The 21,516-nt window shown below is 38.7% G+C and overlaps 1 protein-coding gene across 1 annotated transcript in view; it reads left to right on the plus strand.

Annotated features, from left to right (window-relative positions):
• Positions 1-21,516, plus strand: part of Tafa1 (TAFA chemokine like family member 1) — a 479,506-nt gene that overhangs the window by 456,570 nt on the left and 1,420 nt on the right. Inside the window, 1 exon segment of the mRNA XM_034512001.2 lies at positions 15,542-15,657. Coding sequence (XP_034367892.1) covers positions 15,542-15,657 — 116 coding nt within the window.

Genomic DNA, 21,516 nt, shown 5'->3' on the forward strand with positions numbered 1-21,516 from the left:
GCACACACAGCAATAAGGACAGAAAGCCACTCTCGGGGTTGTCAGTCAGCCAGCTGAATGTCTGCATGGTACGATTGAAAATGTTCTTTCCTCATCCATACTCATCGCTCTGCACTCTGTATGTCTAGATTCATTCATTCCTGCGGGGAGGCCACAAGTGTTCCCTGAGTACATCCGTGTCTCATGCGGTTCTATTCAGTAATAAGTACTAAAATGCTTGAACAGTAGGAGCTTAAAGAATAGGAAATTATATTTTTTATGTAAGAAATCCATAAGCATCTGTCACTAACAGGAGTTTAGTAATCTAAGTGCCAATATTGGGATTTTTTTTTAAATGAATTTCCCTTACCGGTGCCTGCAGTTACAGTGATCATCTCACCTACAAATCCAGGAGTCTGAAGACTGAAAACCAGGCCAGTAGTAAATGCCTTTTGCTGACAGGAAATGAGGACTTTGCCAGATCACTCTCCCTAAAAGACCTTAGTTGCTTTTATAGAGCAGAACTGTCCAGCCTCAGCCACAGGAAATTATTTTTGTGTCGAGACTCTGGGGTAGGAATTATAATGGGAGAAAGGGCTGGGAAATGGCTTTTCTGTAGCCAATTTACAGTTCTGGCCACAATTTCAGTGTGTCATCTGCTCTGTGTGGAACCTTAAACACACAGATGGAGACGTGCTGTCCCCGGCCTTCAGAAATGTACAGCCTAGTGCCGAGATAGACGAGGAAAGAAAAGCTCAAACTTTTGAAGCAGTATGGAAAATACAATAGAAGCCTAAAAGAAGACTGATGTTTAGTCAAATATAGGTCAAAAAATGTTTTTACGGTGTCAGGGAACTCAGGACAATTAGTTATTTCTCTCTTGTACAAATTCAGTTGTAGAATGGGTCAGGTAACCAATTTACAATCAGTCTCCCAAGGGAGAGGGAGGAAAAAAGAAACTCAAGAGGCCTAGGCTCATTGAAATTTGTTTCTTCCTCTTTTGTTTTCAGACATGTGATTCTGGGACTTATGACCTTGAGTAAGCTCAGCAGAAGTATAAAAATTTTCATAGATATTTATAGATTTTTCTAGAAAACTGAGGGTCTAGCTGTGAAAAGTCAAGATGTGTAGATTTCCTATGATGGTTAACAGTATTCTTCTACCTAACTTGTTCATCTAGGATTTTCTTCCTTTACTTCATTATCACTTGAAAGTAAACATCTAACTTGAGATTAAGAAGTCAAGGGGTCTATACTGCATGGCCAATGACCAGATAATCCATGCAAGCAGTGTGAAGGATGTGTGAGGAAAACCAGAGGAGTGGCAGAGGTCTGGGGAACAGGGTGTCATATACAGTTGCTAAGTCGAAAAGAAATTCTTTTTTTCTAGTCAGTTGGAATACTGTTTAAGAGACATCACTTAAACCAGTATTTGGACACTTACAACATATCTTATGAGGTGAGGTGTGTGTGTGTGTGTGAGTGTGTGTGTGATGTATGTGTGGTATATGTGTGTATGGTGTGTGTGGCATTGTGTGTATGGTATGTGTGTGGCATGTATATGTGGCATGTGTGTGTGAATGTGTATGTGTGCAGTATGTGGGGTAAGTGTGGCATGTGTGTGAGTGTGTGTGTGTGCAGTATGTGGGGTGTGTAAGTGTGGCATGTATGTGTGAGTGAGTGTGTATGTGTGTATGGTGTATGTGTGTGTGTGGTGTATGTGTGTATGGTTTATGTTCATGTGTGGTGTATGTGTATGTGTGGTGTATGTGGCATTGTGTGTATGGTATGTGTGTGGCATGTATATGTGGCATATGTATGTTGTGTGTGTGTAGTATGTGGGGTGTGTAAGTGTGGCATGTATGTGTGAGTGTGTGTGTGTGTGTGTGCATGCTCATTTGTGTTGTGAGTACCAGTGCTATTGCAGAGACAAAACCTGACAAAATGGACAGCATAAATACATACTACATGGTATTATGAGCTTAGCATTTCAGTGTGGCTTAGTTTTTCCATTTTATCCAGAAAATGTAATCTGAAATTTAATATACAATCTTAATATTGGCAATTAAATTTAGCTATTAAGCATCACTGTGTGAGAGAAGAACACAGAGTCTTCAGATGTGTTTTGGGGCATAAGATGCAGATATTTTTTACCTTTGAGTCCAATTCATTTCTTAGGATTACCATGATTACAAACTAAAAATAACTTCCTCTGCTAGTAAAGGAACTGACCCATGATTCAGGTGCCATTAAAACATGCCCTGTCATAAGTTGCTTAAATTTTTTATTTTGAAGTTTTTCATCAACATATAACCGAATTATATATAATAAGGAGTTTCATTGTGGTATTTTTCAAACATGGATATAATGTGTTTTGAACACACACACACACACACATCATCTTGTTTGTTCCTCTTCTCCTGTCAACCTTCTTTCTCTGCCCACCTCCTTCCTAGTTCATATCTTATTTTTGTTTGGTTTGGTTTGGGGGATTGATGTTTGCTTTTAATGGTATTGTTGCTGATAACCCAAATCATTTGCTTGGGACTGATTTCCGAGTATGGGTGGAAGGTTAATTAGTAGATGTTTAATTCCTGCATCTGTGCCTTCAGAAGCAAAAATCCGTAACTGTAATGTCAGAATTGGATGGAAAACAAATCCCCAAAACTACACATTCTAAAATGACATTCCTGGTCAGGACCCAATGTGTTCTCACACTCCCTATGCTTTTGCTACTGGAGGCTATGAACGTTTGCGATTTGTTTTATTTTCCTTTGAAACACTTGAATTTTCTTTGTATTAGACTTCTTAGCCTAATACAACCCCCGGTATCTTCAAAAGGCACAGAGAAAACTGAGCTACTGCTGACGGATCCTCATTTGAGATTTGCATGGAGTATTCTTGACATAGCTATAGCAATTCTTTTCCAACTTGTCATTTTTATGCTACCTTCAGACTTTTGCTCTATAACCACATTCCATTATTCTTTGCTTAGTCTGTGTCTTTGCGTTTACTTAAACGTGCTCATTTTGGAAGTGTATCTTCCGACTATGTTAGTCCATCTGGGTCATAATAGAATCTCATTCCCATGACCCTCGTGGCATTGTGTTTTCTTCCAGAATGGGAAAGATCCACTGGCCCTAAATCTAGGAAAGTCCCAACTACACATTTGATGGTTGGCTGACCAATTATTCTAGGTGGGCCCAACCTGAGCTAGCTTCTCTATCTATGCTCATGTGACCCTTTGCTATCCCCATCACTTTAAGACTATTCTGATGTTATATTTACTACTCTGTTGACCAAGCAAAGTCACATGGCCAAACCCAGCAAGAAGAGCAGAGGAAACAGACCACTTCCTGAAGTTACTTGTGAAGATGTGAGCATGGGTGGAGAAGAAGATCTTGGCCATTCCCTTAATTCTAAATGGAAACTTAGTGACATATGACATAAAACAATGGCAGGTTTGCAAATTAAGGCAGCCATCTATCACCATTACCATGTGTCTATTGTTAGTAAATTAAGTTTAGAAAGCAAAAAGCACAGGGGACCCACAGCTTTCTTTCCTTAAAATAAAAGGTACCATTCTAGTTTCTAGGTTTCCTTGTGAAATCCTGGTAAACCTCTCTCTGCCTTCCAATTTACCTAACTTATTCATGTGACACTATGCTATGTGGCTCCAGGTAAGACAGCTGTGATTCTGGACTCCTTGCAGGCAGATGCCTCCAGAACATTTTGGCATTCACATTCCTCTTTTGAGGTTTAGCCTTCACAGTGACATCACTGACAAAAATCTGTGATGTGTTAGTGTGGTAGAACTTCTTTTCTGTTGGTTGGAAGTTTCTAAATATTTTTTTTTCTAACTGCTTAAAATAGAGTTCTTGGTATCACTGAATTAAGCACTGAAGCATAAAAAAGTTCCTATCATCACTCATCTCCTTGTCTACTTTAAAATTCACAGATGAGGTTTCTGCCAGGCTTGTGTGTAGCTCACAGTGCCTATCCTAAGCAGGGCTGCGCACAGAGCAGCTGAACTGTAAATATTTTCTTATAAGAAAAGCTGAACATTTTGAAACAGTACACACAGTCCCAAAAATAACCACAGTGTATCAGTATCAGTTTATGATGTTTATAAGTGTGTGCTCAAAATAAAAATGAATCCCATTTATGGGTGTCACAGTTACATATGAAGAGTAAAACAAACTGGGGCTAGAACAATGCCTTAGTGGTTAAGAGCACTGGCTGCTCTTCTTGAGGTCCTGAGTTCTAGTCCCAGATTCCACATGACAGCTCACAATCATCTGTAACTCCAGGTCCAGGAAATCCATCAACATCTCTGGCCTCCGCATGTACAAGGTGACAGACACACATACAGGCAAAACACCCATACCCAGAAAATCATTTTAAGCAAATAAAACAAACTATTAAGAATAAATAGTTGTGCTAGTTAAATCACACTGTGTATGGGAAAATGAAATAACTTATTGTTTTCAAGGGGTTGACGGCAGAAGATAGTTCATTCTGAAGAGATATTGAGAACTTCTTGAAAAATGGCAGAAATAAGTAATCAAAGAATTATGTTGATATTTCAGACAAATTAAATTACATCTGACTGCTCTGTCATACAGGGTTAAACATTTTGTCTCTCAATGAAAGTCAAATGATGCATTCTGAAGTTAAATTCATTGCCTCAAACCCGAAGGCACCAGTCTCACCAGAGACAGCAGGACAACGCAGTGTTATAAATTGTCGTTCTCTTGTTTTGTAAAGACACCCGGATTAGTGCATTCACAAGTCTCTATGAGAAAGGTGTGTGTAACTCTGAGAGCCACCGGCTTTGATCTGATTTCTCCCTCCCAAGGTTCCATCCTCGGTGGTAACTCACTCAGCCACCCATGACATCGTAATGAAATCAGAGAAACTGTGTGTCTTGTTCAATTCTCCAGGATTTGACTGCTCGGGCAGCAGGTGAGCTCAGGGTTAGAGACACTTCTGCCCTCGTTGGTATCAATTTTTATAGATCTGAAGTGACCTGAGAGGTTCCATGTGCCCTGTTCTTTCTCCCTTGTCTAAAGTCTCATCAGTGCCAGGAACATCTCCCTGGGAGTCTGAACTTTCCTTTAATCTAATCCATTTAGAAAATGACTTGCAATTTATTGAATAAAGTGGAGAAAATTGATACCTTTTCATTAGGCTGACAAAGTCTTTTTCACTGCTGGCATCTGAAATGTGTTTTCTATTTAAATTTTATTTATATCAATCTTCTCTAGTGGGAGTGAGATTAAAATGAAAGACCTTACAATCAGTACGCCACTTTCCCATTACTGCCAACACCTCGAGTACCGAGTTTGCAAATGAACTTGATGCCGGGAATTTTCTGGGCATGATTTAGTACTCTGGATCAGTTGCAAAGTGAAATAAAGCAAAAGTGATATTTTAATATATCAATAACCATAAAAGTGATTACTCTGCATATGAAAAGAAGAAAGCATACTTAACTGACATTATTTGATTTTAGTAAATCTGCACTAGTCCTAGCAAAAAACCATATTAGAGAGCCTAATACCTTTGCAAAATACTTTTTTTTAAATTGAGGAAATACTTGTATACCGAGGCAGTCCTCCAAGGAACCATTTCTAAAGTTGTAAGAAAACATAGCCAAATGGAACAGTGTGCCTCCAATACAAAAGATTATGGGTTATGTTCCTTTTCTATTGATGTTTATCTGTATGCTCTGAGTGTTAGAAAATGGCATGTGTTGTGTTTAGAATCAGAGAAGGAAGCCAAGTTTGTTACGGTAGACAGCAAAAGAACTTACAGAAACACATATGCCTCAACAAAACAAAACAATACCTGTATTCTGTGAACAGCAGAGACATTCTTAAATGTCTTAACCCTGGGATGTTAAATTTAGAGATTCGGGGTATATGCAATTCGGAATTTGTTGAATAGTCATGGATCCTCGTGTTCCTCTTATAACTGATTTAAAATCAGATGCTGGAGACTGTGGGATGTCTCAGTGGGTAATGCACTTGCTGCATAAGCCTGAGGAACAAAGTTTGAATCTCCAGTAACTACATAAGTCCCAGACAGGCAGCCCATCTGTAATCCCAGTACTCTGGAGGCAGACATAGGGGTGCCCAGAAACATCTCACTTGCTAGGCTGAGTCAGTGAGCCCCAAGTTCACAGAGAGACCCTGCCTCAATATATGAAGTAGAGAAAGATTAAGAGTTAACACCCAACGTCAACCTCTGGCCTCTACACACAAGCACATGAATGTGTTCAAACACATGTAAACACACACACACACACACACACACACTGAACCTACACTGATGTGAAAATACATTTAGCTGAACTTACTTCTAAAAGAAAGCTATCTGCTCAAGGAAAGCATGACAATGTTAGGCTCTTCACTGAACTCAAGGATAGAGTTATCCTGGAATGCAGTTGTAGAGTAAACCTGGACTCAAGTCTCAGGGTCCAGCATAAGAAAGAAAAATTTATTGGAAACAAGAGATGGGAGTTCTCCCTTAAATCGCAGAAGTCAGATTATTCTGTCCCCAGAACAGGCTGTTCTCTTCAGAGCAGTAAATGTGCCCCAGTGACTGGTAAGATAGCTCAGGACAGCTGATGATGGCAAGAAAGGACTGTCTGCTGTTTTCTTCCAACTTATCATCCATTCAAAGCTGCCTCTTTCTCTCAGAAAATATATGCTGTGTGCTCTACAGTGAAATTTTCTTAATGATAAAATAATTTCATCACTGAGGAATCTTCTTGGCACTACCACCCCACTAATCTAAATTAGGTCAACTTCCCCTGGGAGTATGTTGTATCTTTATGTTGTACATTTCGGCTCTGGAGAGTATCTATTTTCTATATCCCCATGTCTCTCCTATAAGAAGCTACGTGTGGCTGAAGGTTGGAAACGGTGCCTCTTTAGTTTATGTATAAAACAGAAGTTAATAAATAGCATTTGAATGCATAAGATACAATACTTTTCTCCAAACATTTTCAAGGAACAACACCACTCAAAGACATTGTATCAGTCTTTGTGGTTTTAAGTCTTGTTCCTTTTACATTTCCTATCTTAACCAGCATCTTTGTCAAAGGTAAACTACCTCTGTCTGGAAAGTGCTAGAAAATAATTAATGGGAAGAACATAATGATTGTCAAACCTATCCTTGGCTATTCATTCCATGAATGTTATAAAATATGTAATATTAATGTGTTATATAGCAGGTATGTGTTATATTTACATGTTTTATATATATGAATGTGTTAGTATATGTATATTAGAACTCATATATACTCCTTCTGAAAATCAGGTATTAACTCATGGGTGAATTCGTATATGGTGCATAATGAATACACATATAAACAATAACTGCCATATGATGAATACAAAGTTTACTATGCTTTATTCTAAGTCCTTTATTTCATTTAAAATTCACAGTAGCTACCTGTGGTTCTATACCTGAGGAGGCTGCACCTCAAATCAAGCAATGTTTGAAAGCCATGTTGCTGTTGAACAGTGGAGTTGAGACTGAGACGTGGGCCCCTGTATCACAGACATGTCACTTGGCACATGCCACGAAGCTTGACAATGTATAATGCCTCCAGGCTGGATCACTTCCTGAAGTGTGTGATCATAGGAAAAGAAAGTCTGGAGAAATTGCAGAGATGAATATTCGATGCTTTTGATTTTCTGTTTGCTTTGATAAAGACAATGACATACTTGCAGTTACTACAGGCCCCTTGAAAAGAACCACTGCAACTGTGTTCCAGCAACTGTGCAAAAGCGAGGCTGAAGAGCTGTCCCACCCCTGTGGAGCTGTAACTGTTTCTTCCATTGCATGGCAGGTTAGATAAAAATGAGGGTAGAAATATGTCTACATTGATGTATATAATCTTCTGGGAACATAAACGCGATCATATATCCAACCACTTAATTTATGCTGAGATTTTCCTAGCAATACAAACAAACTGAGAGTTTGGCATAATATTGAAGAACAATGGTTTACTCTCAACCTACTGATGCAAGTGATGGACTGCTGTTCTGTCAGTGTGATTTTCTCCTTTAGAGTTCTAAAAAAAAAATGATGACACCAGTGGAAATGACAGCTAAAATTCATTGAGCACTTACTGAGTGCCACCATTTGCCTTGTGCTCTGTATGCTTTTTGTCTTGTAATCCTCACAATCTACTGTGGGCGTTATTTTTCCCTTTTCTGTTTCATATTTAATCCATTCACTTGTAAGTTGATAAACTACCTTCAGCTATCATACTCCTCAAATAGGGAGGTGTAAGATTTCTTCTCAGTTTTTACTTTTTTTAACTTTTTGAGATTATAATTTAATTACATCATTTCCTCTTTCCACCATCCAAACCCTCCTGTGTACTCCTTACTCTCTATCAAAATAATGTTCACTTTTCCTTTGTTTTCACACACACACACATACACACATGCACACACACACACATAGTATACTGTTTCTAAATATGTAAACGCTCAACCCATTTAATATTGCTTGTATGTATAATACCAAATTGTCAGCCCTGAAAGCATATACATATAAATTGCCTGTTATTGAAGTATCTGATATTTATACTAATAAATGGGTATGTCATTCTACACTGTCCACTGCCATGAGAGGGACAGCTAAGGTGTTGGAGTTTCTAGCCATATTGTTTTGTCCAGTGCTTCTGACACTGTTCCCAGCTCTGCATCTTTAAGGCATTCTACAAGAGAGGCAACAAGTTCAAAGCCAGCCTAAGAATTACAAGAAGGTCCTGTCAAACAGAGACCACCATAGAAAACCACAGCCAATCAAAAGGTGGAGTTACGTAGTCCAGTCTAAGTGAATCCCTCTATAAAACTCTTCTACACCTAAGAAGCAGGGAACATTGTGGAAGAGAGTCCAAAAAATTGTTGGAACCAGAGCATCAGGGACTTGTGAGATTGTAGCTATTAGTAGCATCAGAAACTACATCTTAACATCTCTCCACCTGCACACTCAAACAGGAGCTGAACAAGGATGACATCAGTGGACATGCTAAAGAGACAGGGGGAACGCCCATGAGGCTGCAACCATACAGAAAGAACTATAGGCAACTGAGAAAAGCTGGGAGCCAAAGAGGTGGTCTTTCCCAAGGAATAGCATACCAGTTTGTTTTCCAGTGGCAGATGGTCAGCCCTAAATCCATATATATGCAAGCAGGTTTTATACATACACACACATATGTATACATATATATGTATATTACTAATAAACAACTAATTGTTATTACCTGCATATATATGTGTATATACACATATGCACTTATATATGTGTGTATATATGCATATACATACATATACACATATATACATGTGTATATACACATATATACATATATACTTGTATATGCACATATATGTGTATGTATATGTGGTATATACACATATACACACTTATGCAGGCAGTAAGAATTAGCAAATAAACAAGGCCACAAATTTGACAGAGAGTAGGGAGGGGTATATGGGAGAGTTAGAGGACATGGATGATTGAATGTCATAATTATATGATCTCAAAAATTAAAAACATAAACGTATCCTCTCTAAAAAAAATTTAAAAATCAAACAATAGCCCCCACCAAAACTTTCCTGGATCTGTTTTGAGTGCAGTGCCATCTTTTGCTCATATCTTGCTTTTGCTCCTGGTATCTAGGTTCTAGAGTCTTCAGTGAATGACCCCATTCACAAAAGGTAACAGACAGAAAGCTAGCATCCTGCCCTAAAGGACTTCCACCCTATACTTAGGTTTTCCCATTTCCACCTCCCATGCCCGCCTGCTCTGTTAGCACAGTAATGAATTCGCACAGGAAGATCACTGTGCTCATTTCTTCATGACAAACAGCAGCAGTGCCTCTGTTAAGAAACCAGATCTAAACTGAAGCTGGAGGGCGGGCCCGAGTCATGGTCTTAACTTTATCACTCTTGGTATAACGAATAGTGCATCGATAAACATGTCTTGGGCTGAGAGTCCAGCGCTGTCTACAGAGATGGTACAACAGGGATTTCTGCTGTTATTCAATACGCTGCTCGTACACTATATTTAGTAATCTTAGCACCGATTAGTATCTCACTGCCTCTCCTCATCAGTGACAATGGTGTTAACAGGAGCAGCCTCAGGGAAGGATGCCCGCCCATCTAGATTCTCACTGATTCACCTCTTTGGCTCCTCGGCAGTATCATCTGGTATAAGAGAGAAATTCAGGACTTGTGATTAAAGGGGCTTTGGTGATTTTTAAGAAGCTCTCCAGGAGACATGAACATCCTTGAAAAGAGCTGAAGATCAGATATTTCCTGCACATGACACATTTACGGAGCAAATCCCAGAACCCTGAGGTTAAAAGGGACCGTAAAGGCCCCCTTTCATAATCACTGCAGATAAGAGGAAGTCGGTTTTGCGGATGATATTTAATTAACTCGGTTTTTCTGAGGGATGAAAAGCCCTTGTCACAGTTACATTTCTGCCGCACAGCATCCCTCACTTCCAAAATTGTTCCCTGGTGGGGATCTCTGTACAATGTTATAACTAATGGAATCGAAGAAAGCGCATCTCAGACCAGAGAAGCAGCAAGAGAGCTGAAACTAATTTCATCCGACATTGAATTTTTTTTTTTTTTTTGTATTTTCTGTATGTGTTTGTGTTTGACATGAAGTTATTTTCGACAGTAATATAATAAGGAAAATTTACTCACTCAGCAATCAATAATTGTTGTAAGTTTTCTGAATTCTGAATGCAAAGCTATAAATAAGTAAATACTGTAAGGCTTGTGTTTAAGCTGGCCTGCAACCCTTCTTACCTTTGTAAACCTGGAAACGTTAAGCACTAGGGTTCAATAATAACCACTGTGAGGATAATGTTATATATTTTAAGTTTTTCTCACAGGGGCTGGATGTGATGGCACAAAACTGTAAGGTACAAGCAGAAACATGTGACTGACATTCAGTAAATACTAGTTATCATTCATATTGTTAATTACTAAAATTTGAGACAACTGAGAATTATTCAGATGAAGAGTCTAGACTTTTAAATGTAGACTTTTAGTGATATATATATGTGTATATATATGTATATATACACATATATATATTTATATATATATATATGCACACATGCATACTTGTATGAAAAAAGAGTGTTGGAGTATGAAGAAACCTAAAGGGAGGGGGTGCTGGCAAACAGAGATATAATTAGGAAACGAAAGACAAATGTGGTGTTTGAGTCTAGTTTTATGTGTATGTGAGACTACATACATAGTATGTACTACATACATAGTATGCTAGACTCTAGCATAGAGTCTAGTTTTATGTGTATGTGAGAGAGATGGGGGAGAGAAAAGGTGAGGGAGAGAGATAGACAGAGACAGAGAGAGACAGAGGGACAGAGAGAGACAAAGGGATAGAGAGACAGAAGGGGAATCGGAGGAGAGGAAAGTGACAAGTTGGAATTAGGAAGGGTTGCACCAGGAATGACTATATGTGGACACTAGAGATATATGTGTGTGTGTGGGGGGGGGTGAGTGTGTGTGTGTGTGTGTGTGTGTGTGTGTGTGTGTGTGTGTGTGTGTGTGAAAATATCATAATAAAGCCCATAAATATGTATTCTAACTAAACATCTTATACAGTGGCCGGAGGGGTTGGAGAAATAGTTCAGCAATGAAGAGTGCTTGTTGCTCTCGCAGATGACCTAAGTTTGGTTGCATTGTTCACAGAGTGGCAGACAGTTGTCATTTATTTCAGTTCTATAGGGACCCTATGCCCCTTATACCTTCCAAGAGCACTGCACACTGGAAGTGCACAGATATACATGCAGGCAAAACGCTCATGAACATAAAAATAAGTAAGTAAATATTTACATAGCAAGTAAGTAGCAGTTAAGAAAATAAAAGCATTTTAAATTTTAAGATTCCCAGTTTAGGGAAAAACAGTTTTACACATACTAATAAGACTCTGGGTGTTTTGAGACAAGTTTTTTCTGTTTGTCCCGGAACTTGTTCATGTAGACCAGGCTGGCTGGAACTCGGAGATCTACTTGTCACCTCCTCCCGAGTGCTGGGATTAAAGGTGTGAGCTTTTTTATTTGTTTTTTTTTCCTAATAATAATTTTAGAATGAGTATAAGAATAGAAATGAGGCACAGTACAAAAATTCTGATACATCCTCTATAACTTCAGTGACAAAGGAAATGTTCTCTACATAAAAAGCATACTTTTTATGAAAAATGAGCACAGAAGTATAAACTGGTGCCAACTACAAATGGGGTGTTTAAAATCAAGAGACAACTAAGAAATAAAATTTGAATACATGTCAGAAAATTGACCAAAGTTTTGCGACTATTACTAAAGACATACATTATTTCCATATTATTTCATGAATACGTATTGAACAAAAAATAATTTTTATATTTATTTTTATAATTGTAATTTCATCTCCATTTTTAAAGATATAGAAACAGCTAAGTCACCTTGATACAAGCTCATTTTATGGAGTCTAACAGATTCTTACCACTCCCGTAGTTTTAAAACAGCTTCCAGTTTGGGTAAAGGAAAAGGGTAGTCTGAAAGTCTCTTTGTGAACCATATGAAAGATAGTGCAGGAAATAGAAGTTTCTTGGAAAGTATCAGAAGTAGGGAACACATCTTGACCTAGGATGGGAATTGGTGTAGATGAAGATGCCCATGTGATGGGATGGTCCACCAACCAAGGCTCTGCTGGAGGATGAGCCAGACTCGCAGAGCAAAGGCACATCAGCAGCTTAACTCTGCTAAAGAAGCCACAATGACAATGTCTATAAGCACATCTGGAGATATGGCCATTTTTACAGAGCCTTCCTTATAACAGCTGGCAGCTCTTTACAGCTTGGAGGTGCTTCATCAGTTTAGAGATTTTTTTTCCTGTCTATACATATACTTAGAAGATATGAATGCCTACGAGAAAGGGAAAGCTTTGGTAATAGCTTGCAGCAAAGTAGGTCAGCCCAAAGAGAGCAGAGAGCCACCGGAAGGACAGAAGGACTGAAGAGCGGAGGTCTTTGGAAACAGACACAATTCTACAGGCTGACCTCCCCTCCAGGTGTTCTTTATGACTATCCCTCCATGAGGAAGAAAAAGAACATGTGACAACATGCTCTTGAAAGGATTGTTGAGAGAGCACCCTTCTCAGAGCCAAGGTCAGATAGTGTCTGCTCACAGTGATTTCAATTCAGGGGTACAGTATGGGAATGTGTGATAGGCTTTAAAAGATAAACATTGGCTTTGGTGATAAATGTGAACAGTTTGTTCTTGGTTAAGCAGCAGCTGAAGGAAGCCACATATTACAGGTTTTCAATAAACACCAGCAACTTTATTTTTCATCTCATCTTTGTTTTTGTCCCCTCTCAACATGACATTGTTTTCTTTGCTGTGGAAACTTTAGATTCTCTTACTTGATGTCATTACCTATTCATCAGCACAGACATAAAAACTTGACCCTGCTCAATGCTTTCTGCGAAGCACAGATACCAAGGAGAGAATAACTAGACATTCACACCATCATGCTGACCCACATGAAAGACTTTGCCTGGCTCATCAGCTCATGCTATCCTGTGTATATAGACAGAAGGCTTAATGAACTTTGACCCCTGATACCTCCTTAGCATGCCCGATATAGGCATCCTATTTACATTGGTCTGGCTCACATAAATTAAATGTGGCAAAAGAGCCCCTGGAATTTTTCTTAAATTCATGATAATAAAGGGACAGATATGATTTTTGTCTATAGAACCCTGCCCAACACTGAAGCAACAGTGAAATCTAAAGGAGGGAAAGATTGAACTAAAGAACGTGTGAAGAGGGCTGGAGAGACGACTCAGAAGTTGAGAACACGGGATGCTCTTCCAGAGGACTGGGGTTCAGCTCCTGAAGCTATACTGCAGCTCACAACCATCCGTAACTCGAATTCCAGAGGATCTGGTGCACTGCATGTATCTCGTGTACAGGCAGGCATACAAGTAAAATGTTCTTACACATTAACTAAGACCAAACCTTTCACTTTAAAATAACATGGGAAAGAAAGAAAGCATAACAGCAAACGGCTGCCTGGGTGTGTAAATGACATAATTGTAAGATAAAAATCTAATCCCTGTAGTTAGCACAGGAAGCATGGAGAATTTTAATGGGCTCTGGCTACCCTGCATTTGGATATTTATCTTCTGAGTCACTTAGGCATACTGTTTGTTTTCTTGATCACTGTGAGACTGAAGCATCATGGTAGACATGCCTTTGGGAATGGGAGGTGAGAGGGATTAGGATCTGAAGGCCCAGAGGAAAATTAGGACAATCTAACAAACAAGAAAAGATATTGAGTGTGTGTATTTCTGCTGTTTTGGTCTGGGGATTTACTAACTTTTATTTTATGCAAATTAGTGTTGGCCTGCATACATGTGTGCCTACTGTTTGCATCACTGTCCCTTTTGAAGCTAGAAGAGACCATTGGCTCTCCTAGAGCTGGAGGATTGGATGGCTGTGAGCCACCTTATTGGTGCTGAGAACCAAAACCCAGGCTCTCTGCAAGAGCAACAAATGCATTAACCATTGAGCCATCTCTCCAGGCCACTAGCTTTAAGATTTTTGAATGGAACAAACCTGGGTGCATCTGTGAGGAGCTAACACGGTGAGAAACAGAAATGGCAGATACTTGTTTTTCACTCAGAGTTTTATAAAGTCTCACTATAAAAATGTGATGTGGTGTGTGTGTGTGTGTGTGTGTCCTTTAGCCAGTGTCTTGTGGCCATCCTTAATATGATCCTAAAAAGAGTTTCATCTGAGGTTTGGCTCATAATAGTTCTTCCCATAGCTTCTCAAACATATGAAAGGGAACCCACAATCCACGCCAACTGTCCCTTTGACTGCAAAGGAGTGAACTTTCCTCTATCATTACTCTTCATTTGTACTTTACAACTTCGCTTCTGTGCTTTCAGTTCTTTTTTTTTCTTTTTCTTTTGCTAGGGCTTTGAAATTCTCCACGGCCCTAGGCTAAGGGATAAACCTAATGCTGGGTGGATAAACTGGCCTTCCTAAAAAGAACATGTCAGTCATTTTGAAGAATACTCAGCTCTTTGTCCCTTTAACTGGAAAGAAGTAGCACAAGGTCCCGAGTTTGCAAAAAGTAGTGAGTCAAAATCCCTCAAAATCTGAGAGTAAATCTCCCACATAGCAAGTATCAGGCCAGGGAGAGGTATACAGCAAGACCCTATCTCAGACAGAGAGACACAAAACAAAAGTGTCCCCATTCCTCATTTTTGAATTATAAGAGGTGACTTTGGACAGCATGGCACATAAGAAACCAGATGACATCGTTGTATTTGCATTCAGTGTTTGTTTTCTGATGAGTCACTCCTATCCAGTCTCAGAAGATGGATGCAGGCCTCCTTGCTGCAGAGGACATTAAAACCTGTGGAGGGATGCAGCCTCAGAATACAGGATTACTTGGCAAAGTTCAAACACAGTTGTTTCCTGTTTCCATACAGCCTCCATAGTGATTGGGAAATGGTGGTGTGAGATGGAGCCCTGCCTAGAAGGAGAAGAATGTAAGACCCTCCCTGACAATTCTGGATGGATGTGTGCTACAGGCAACAAGATTAAGACCACACGAGTAAGTCTGCTTCAAATATTACATTCATGTTTCAAACTGTTCTATTGGCTTTGCCCTTGCGTGAGCAGCAGTCACAGGGGCTTTGAATGGGACAGGAGGAAAGATTTCCTTTAACAGGGTGTGTTCTGGACTAGGTGGTCAGTGTCCATCCATGAATTAGAAGTTTCAGTTAAAATGAGATTTTTCTGCATGGTGTGGTTATTTATGTTACAGTCACAAGTAAAGCCGGGGAGGCAGGATCATTAGGGCAGTTACTTGGGGCTTACATCTTGCAACCTTGGTGCTCAGAATGATAATCACATGCCTTGCTTGATTCGTCTTAGCAGTGTGCAGAAAAAGACTGTGTTTAAGTACAATCATGTTTAAAGAAATTTGGTGACCTTTTGGAGATGTACAAAGAGATTTGTAAAGTCAGTAATCATTCTTTGATTTCTCTGATTAAACCAGGGGCCCCCTAAAATTATAAAATACAGAGAGTGAATATGCCTCTCCTGTCAGTATTAGTGTTATAGTGCCATGACAGGGTAGAGGGACGTGGCTAAGCCAACCATTAACCACATTGGGATTGGACTTCTGTGACATCTAAAAGAGAGAAGATAGGTGGAGCCCTAGATGCTTAAGAGGAATTATTTCTCCACTAGTACAAAGGCATGCAAACATTTTAACAACTAGTATCATCCTATGTTGCGTACCACCCAACTATCAGCATATCAGCCTTGAAGAATACTTGTATATACCTGTATGTGTATCTGTGCTTATTTCTTGGCCATTTAAAAAGTGATTTTACCAATTGTAAAGTCTACAGGATAAACATTTACTCTAACAGAAGGTGAATCAAATATTGAAGAACACCCTGAATTCTAACCACTATACCATGAACCTTGATATGATCTTTCTCTCAAATATCATTCTTTCAATAAATAAACGTGGTCCTTGCAACTATGTGATACAGAAATAAGAAATAAAGTTATATAATACTGTATGAACACACTTGAGTTTTTCGTATATAAAATAAAGGTGCATCAGATATAGTTACCCATATGGACTATTGTGGCCAATAAATGGCCATAATTTCTTGACATGTAGTCAAGAGGGATTTCCCAACCACCTTGGCTCATTAATAAGCATCCTCATGTCTCTAAATAATTCAGCATAGATTTGTGCTTCTCTTTACAATTAAACACTTATATAAGGAAGCATACAGAAGAGAGACTGGCTTGGATTATTTACCCTCAAAAAGGTTGTTTCAATTAGCTAATGGAAGAGGCCAGATTTGCCTGTGGTTATATTTTGTCTGAAAAGTACCTGGACAAGCTAGACTACTTGAAGATATTCTGAATTAGAATTAATCACTCTAAATTACAGTTTAATCACTTTTGGTTTGAACACATCACCTAGGTGTCTTATACCAAGTCTCAGTCCCTAGACGACTGATGACTATTATCCTATATGGAAGGTACCCCCTAGCTTTCATGGTGACTTAGAATCTAAAAGTTATTAAGGAAAATTAATCCAAATCAAATTATTTCAGTATTTAAGTATAGAAACTTCCAAGAATACCAACTCAGAGACTTGTTGGAAGATAGACTTTATGCTCAAAACTAAAAAATGAAAACACCCAAAAATAGTTCATGATGCTATGTTTTTGAGAGCTGTGCAACTTTTATTTAAATTTGGCCTCTATTTTATTTTGGAGTCTATTGTAACCGCCAAGCATGTTGTAATGCCCCCCACCCTGACACCTTTCTCATCGAAAGAGGATTGTGTGGAACTCGATCATTGTAACTGAGAGTATAGCATGCTGTTTGCCCCACTCAGGGAACACTGAGGTCAACCCAGGGAGCTGAAGATACAAGAGAGCCAAACTATGGCAGATACTGTTTTGACAACTAAGGGTGGATGGAGTTCCGCCATGTGCACAGCTGAATATTCTCAGCTCTACTTTTTAGAGGGAAGATGGGGGACCCTGGATAAAGCTATGCTTTATAAACACGGAGGGTATTCAAAAATTACTTTAACCTTTTCTCTACAAGATTCCCAAGAACTACTAGATGTCAAAAATCACTTTTAAACAGAAAACACATCAGATGAACCCAGACAAGCATCCAGGAGCCCACATTCTGAGCAGATGGTTGACTAACACCAGATTATATCCTACTAAAAGAAAGCCTATGATATTTTTTTGTACAATTCTGGGTGTTTTTCCCATCAGAACACATATATGCCTACTCCCTCCAAATATTGACTTTAGCAATTTAAGTTTTGAAATAGTTTAATTCACAGAGAGACTTCAAATATTATGAGTTAATTTTTTATTGTTATCTAAGCAGCAAGAAAAAGAAAAGAAATCACTTCTTTTCTTCTTATATGTAAGGCTGCTTTAAAAAGAACACTGCCCACAATTTACAAAAAAAAAAAAAAAAAAAAAAGTTGAAAAAGATACTCTAAACTGTTAACTTTGAAATGGCAAGCGAGCATTTCATTTGAGCTGCTGGTTTAAATATCAACTCTTGGACCAGGGAGATGGTGCAGTTGCTAAAGAAAGCATAAAGAACTGGATTCAGATTCCCATGTCCCACATACAAAGCCACAATGGCATATGCCAGTATCCTAATGTTGGGGAAGCAGAGATAAGATGATCCCTGGAGCTAGCTGGCCAATTATTCTTGCCAAATCTGTGAGCTCCAGGTTCAATGGATGACTCTGTTTCAAAAAACTATGGAGCAGAGGACTAGAAGAAAGCATCGACCTCTGGCCTCTGTGTACACCTGTATTACACATTATACCTCCCCCAAAAACCAGGTATGTACATATAACCACACATAAATAAATAAACTAAATTTCAGGATAAAAGTCTTTGCCAGAAAGTTTCTAGGGATTCGATTCTTTTTTCCACACAAAATATTCCAGAAAAAAAAATCTAAAAGTCTCTGAAATATAGATAAGCAAGAGATATTTTTGCTCTGTGATCTATTTTAAAGATTTACAGTGTTAATTTTTAAAGGAGAGATGGAGAGTGGAAATCTCATGTATCATCTGAACCACAAGCTCTCAGAATAGATGAGCCTGAGTAGCAAGCCTCAATGAAGAGGATTTTTGGTAATGGTGGCTCTCAGAGACAATGTAACCTAAAGAGGTAGAAAATGTAGGTGAAATTAGGGAAAGTATTTTCTACCGAGGAATTTGGAGGGACGAATAATAATAAGATCCCTGAAAGTCATGACGTAGAAAAGAAGTATTCATGTCTAAGAAGTTGTCCACCATTCCATATGAAGGAGGATACTGTCAGTCTTACACTCCCTTGCTGAGAAGCATGGACTATTTTCACAGAGTTTTAAGGCCAAACATTAACCCTATCCCCTGTTGCTCATTGTTTGAGTTACTTGATTAAATTTTTTTATTGTTGATAGTGGCAAAACTAGACTAAATATTGCCTTAAGATCTTTTTCTGTGTTTCTAGATATTGCTTAACATTTATTTTACTTTAAATAGTATATCAAATAAAGACTTGGAATACTGGTGAGGCTGTGTTCATGTTCATAGGTAGCACAATGGCTTGACTTCAAAGAGAATTCCCCACAGAGGAAACAAGTTATTTGAATATGATATGCTAACTACACATTGAAATGGAATGGAAGGTGTCTTAAAAACTGAAATGGAAAGGGATGGAACTCAGAGAAAACTATAGCCAGTTGAGACAAAAAAAAAAAAAAAAAAAATACCCAAAGAAATGAAGGCTGTAGAATGTAGTCTGATTGGTTGACTTGGGAAGAATCAATCAACTGTAGATTTGCTTCACCAGAGTGGAGAAAACAATAATTAGTGCATCTTGTAAACTTGAGTTCTGTTTCCTAAAAGAAGAGTTATCAGACCTTAAACTGCACAACAAAACACACTAGCCATCTTGTCAAGTCATTGCTTATGTGACTGACCAACTGGCCAACTGGGGTTTCCCTTGGCCCTCTGTCTACACTGTCTGTCTATCCCTCTGATGGTGTCTCTAAATTTGGCAATATAAGTCTATTCTAATTATTCCAACATTTTTAATGTATTTAAGCAAGAGCAGAATTACAGTTTTGACACCTTCTGGCTTCTTGTTCTTCTTTACAAAATTTCACCAGATCTAAAATACTTTGAGAGCTCATGGCATTACAGTTCTGATTGCCATTCAATTTCCAGTTGAAATACTGAAAGAAAGAACGAGAAAGATACCAGCCTCCAAAGAAGTAATAATCAAATTACTGTCTAAAGTAAAAAAGCAATTGAATGACAAGGAAGAGACATTAAATATGCAGATGGATGAAAGATCTAGATAATTGCAGGCAAAGAAGATGAACCATTTTACACAGTCGCAGTTGCCCCTGAAAGCAATATATTCATTCATTGCCTTAGTCAGTAAGAACAGGTAAGTCTATGCTATCTCATTTTAAGGTGTTAATATTTCCAGGATTTGATGGCAACAGGACAGGGCCCCTGGTCTTCCATGTTGGCATAGGGAGTAAACATAGAAATGGCAGAAAGGTAATTTCAATTCAATTTGGTAAATGTTATTTTATCACCCTTTTTGTGGTGGAAAAGAAGACACTGTCAATCAGAGGTTATGTCAGCCAATGGAATAAAGGAAAATTAGGTATAGTGATCTATCATTTGTAAGGAAAAAACAAAAAATAAATTTATAAAAATTCTCATACATTCGTCATCTGGGCCAAGAAATGTTAGAATGAAATTTTATTAGTGTTCTACCTAACGATAAAAGATTTAAAGTGATTTGTTCTCCTGGTCCCAAAAGGATCATTTTCCAAAGTTATAAAAAATTAAGAAGCTGGAAGTGTATCTCTATGATATCCTGGGATGCATAAGACCTTGACCTTGGTCCCAACATCACACACACACACAAAAAATGAGATGATAAAAAACAATAGCTTATTTCCTCGTTCTGGCTTCTCCCTGTTGTGGTAATTATTTAAATTGTTGGTATTCAATCTGGCTTTTCTTAAACAGCCGCCATGTTCCCTACTAGGCTGGGCCTTCGGCCATGAGCAGAGGCAGCTTACAGCTGCTGCTCAGTTCAAGCCAGCCCTGCCACCCACGAGATGCCAGTGTGGGAGATGGCTCTGCCAAACTACCACGTTGTCTCCACAATGCTTGGCTGATCCCAGACCATCCCCACCATCTACGCTGGCTGGTAGGGAATGAGACTCTAATGCTTAAAGATTAATCAAAGGCTTTATATATTTGGTAATGCTCAATAGCAATATGCCCACATAATTATGGATGTTTTCCAATTAACTAACCTAGACAAAAGTTGTTACCCAGGACTGCTCCCGGTACATGTGTGGTCGTCCATGTAGCTACATCCCTCTGTCTCTCTCTCCCCCACCTCACTCCTCCTCTTCCTTTTCCTCTTCCTCTCCTTACTCCTCCCACCTTAGCTCCTCCTACATCTCCCTGAAAAACATCGTTCATGTTTTCAGCCAGTGTTTCCTTGATTATGAATGTGTCCTTGATATTTAAGTCTTTGAGTACATACTGAGATGGATTAAGTAGCATGTATAGATTCAGGCATGTTCTTGATTCTACTTAACACTCATCATTGGACAGAATAGTTCCTTATCTTATAAAAGTCATCCTCTGTTCCTTCACAGACTTGGACTAATCTAGACAAGCAGTTTCCAGTGGCCACTCCTCAATGTCTTACAACAGCACAACTTCATAAGGCCATGGAATAATCAGTTCAAATTCTCGTCACAGAAACAGAAAATGATTGCATAATTTGCATGGCCCAGTGCAACAAGAAAATGCAAGATCCTCATTAAAAATTTATCAGTAAATTCAAGGCTACAGCAGTAAGAAAAAAAA

This window comes from Arvicanthis niloticus, chromosome 9, assembly GCF_011762505.2.
Source record: "Arvicanthis niloticus isolate mArvNil1 chromosome 9, mArvNil1.pat.X, whole genome shotgun sequence".
Taxonomy (NCBI): Eukaryota; Metazoa; Chordata; class Mammalia; order Rodentia; family Muridae; genus Arvicanthis; species Arvicanthis niloticus.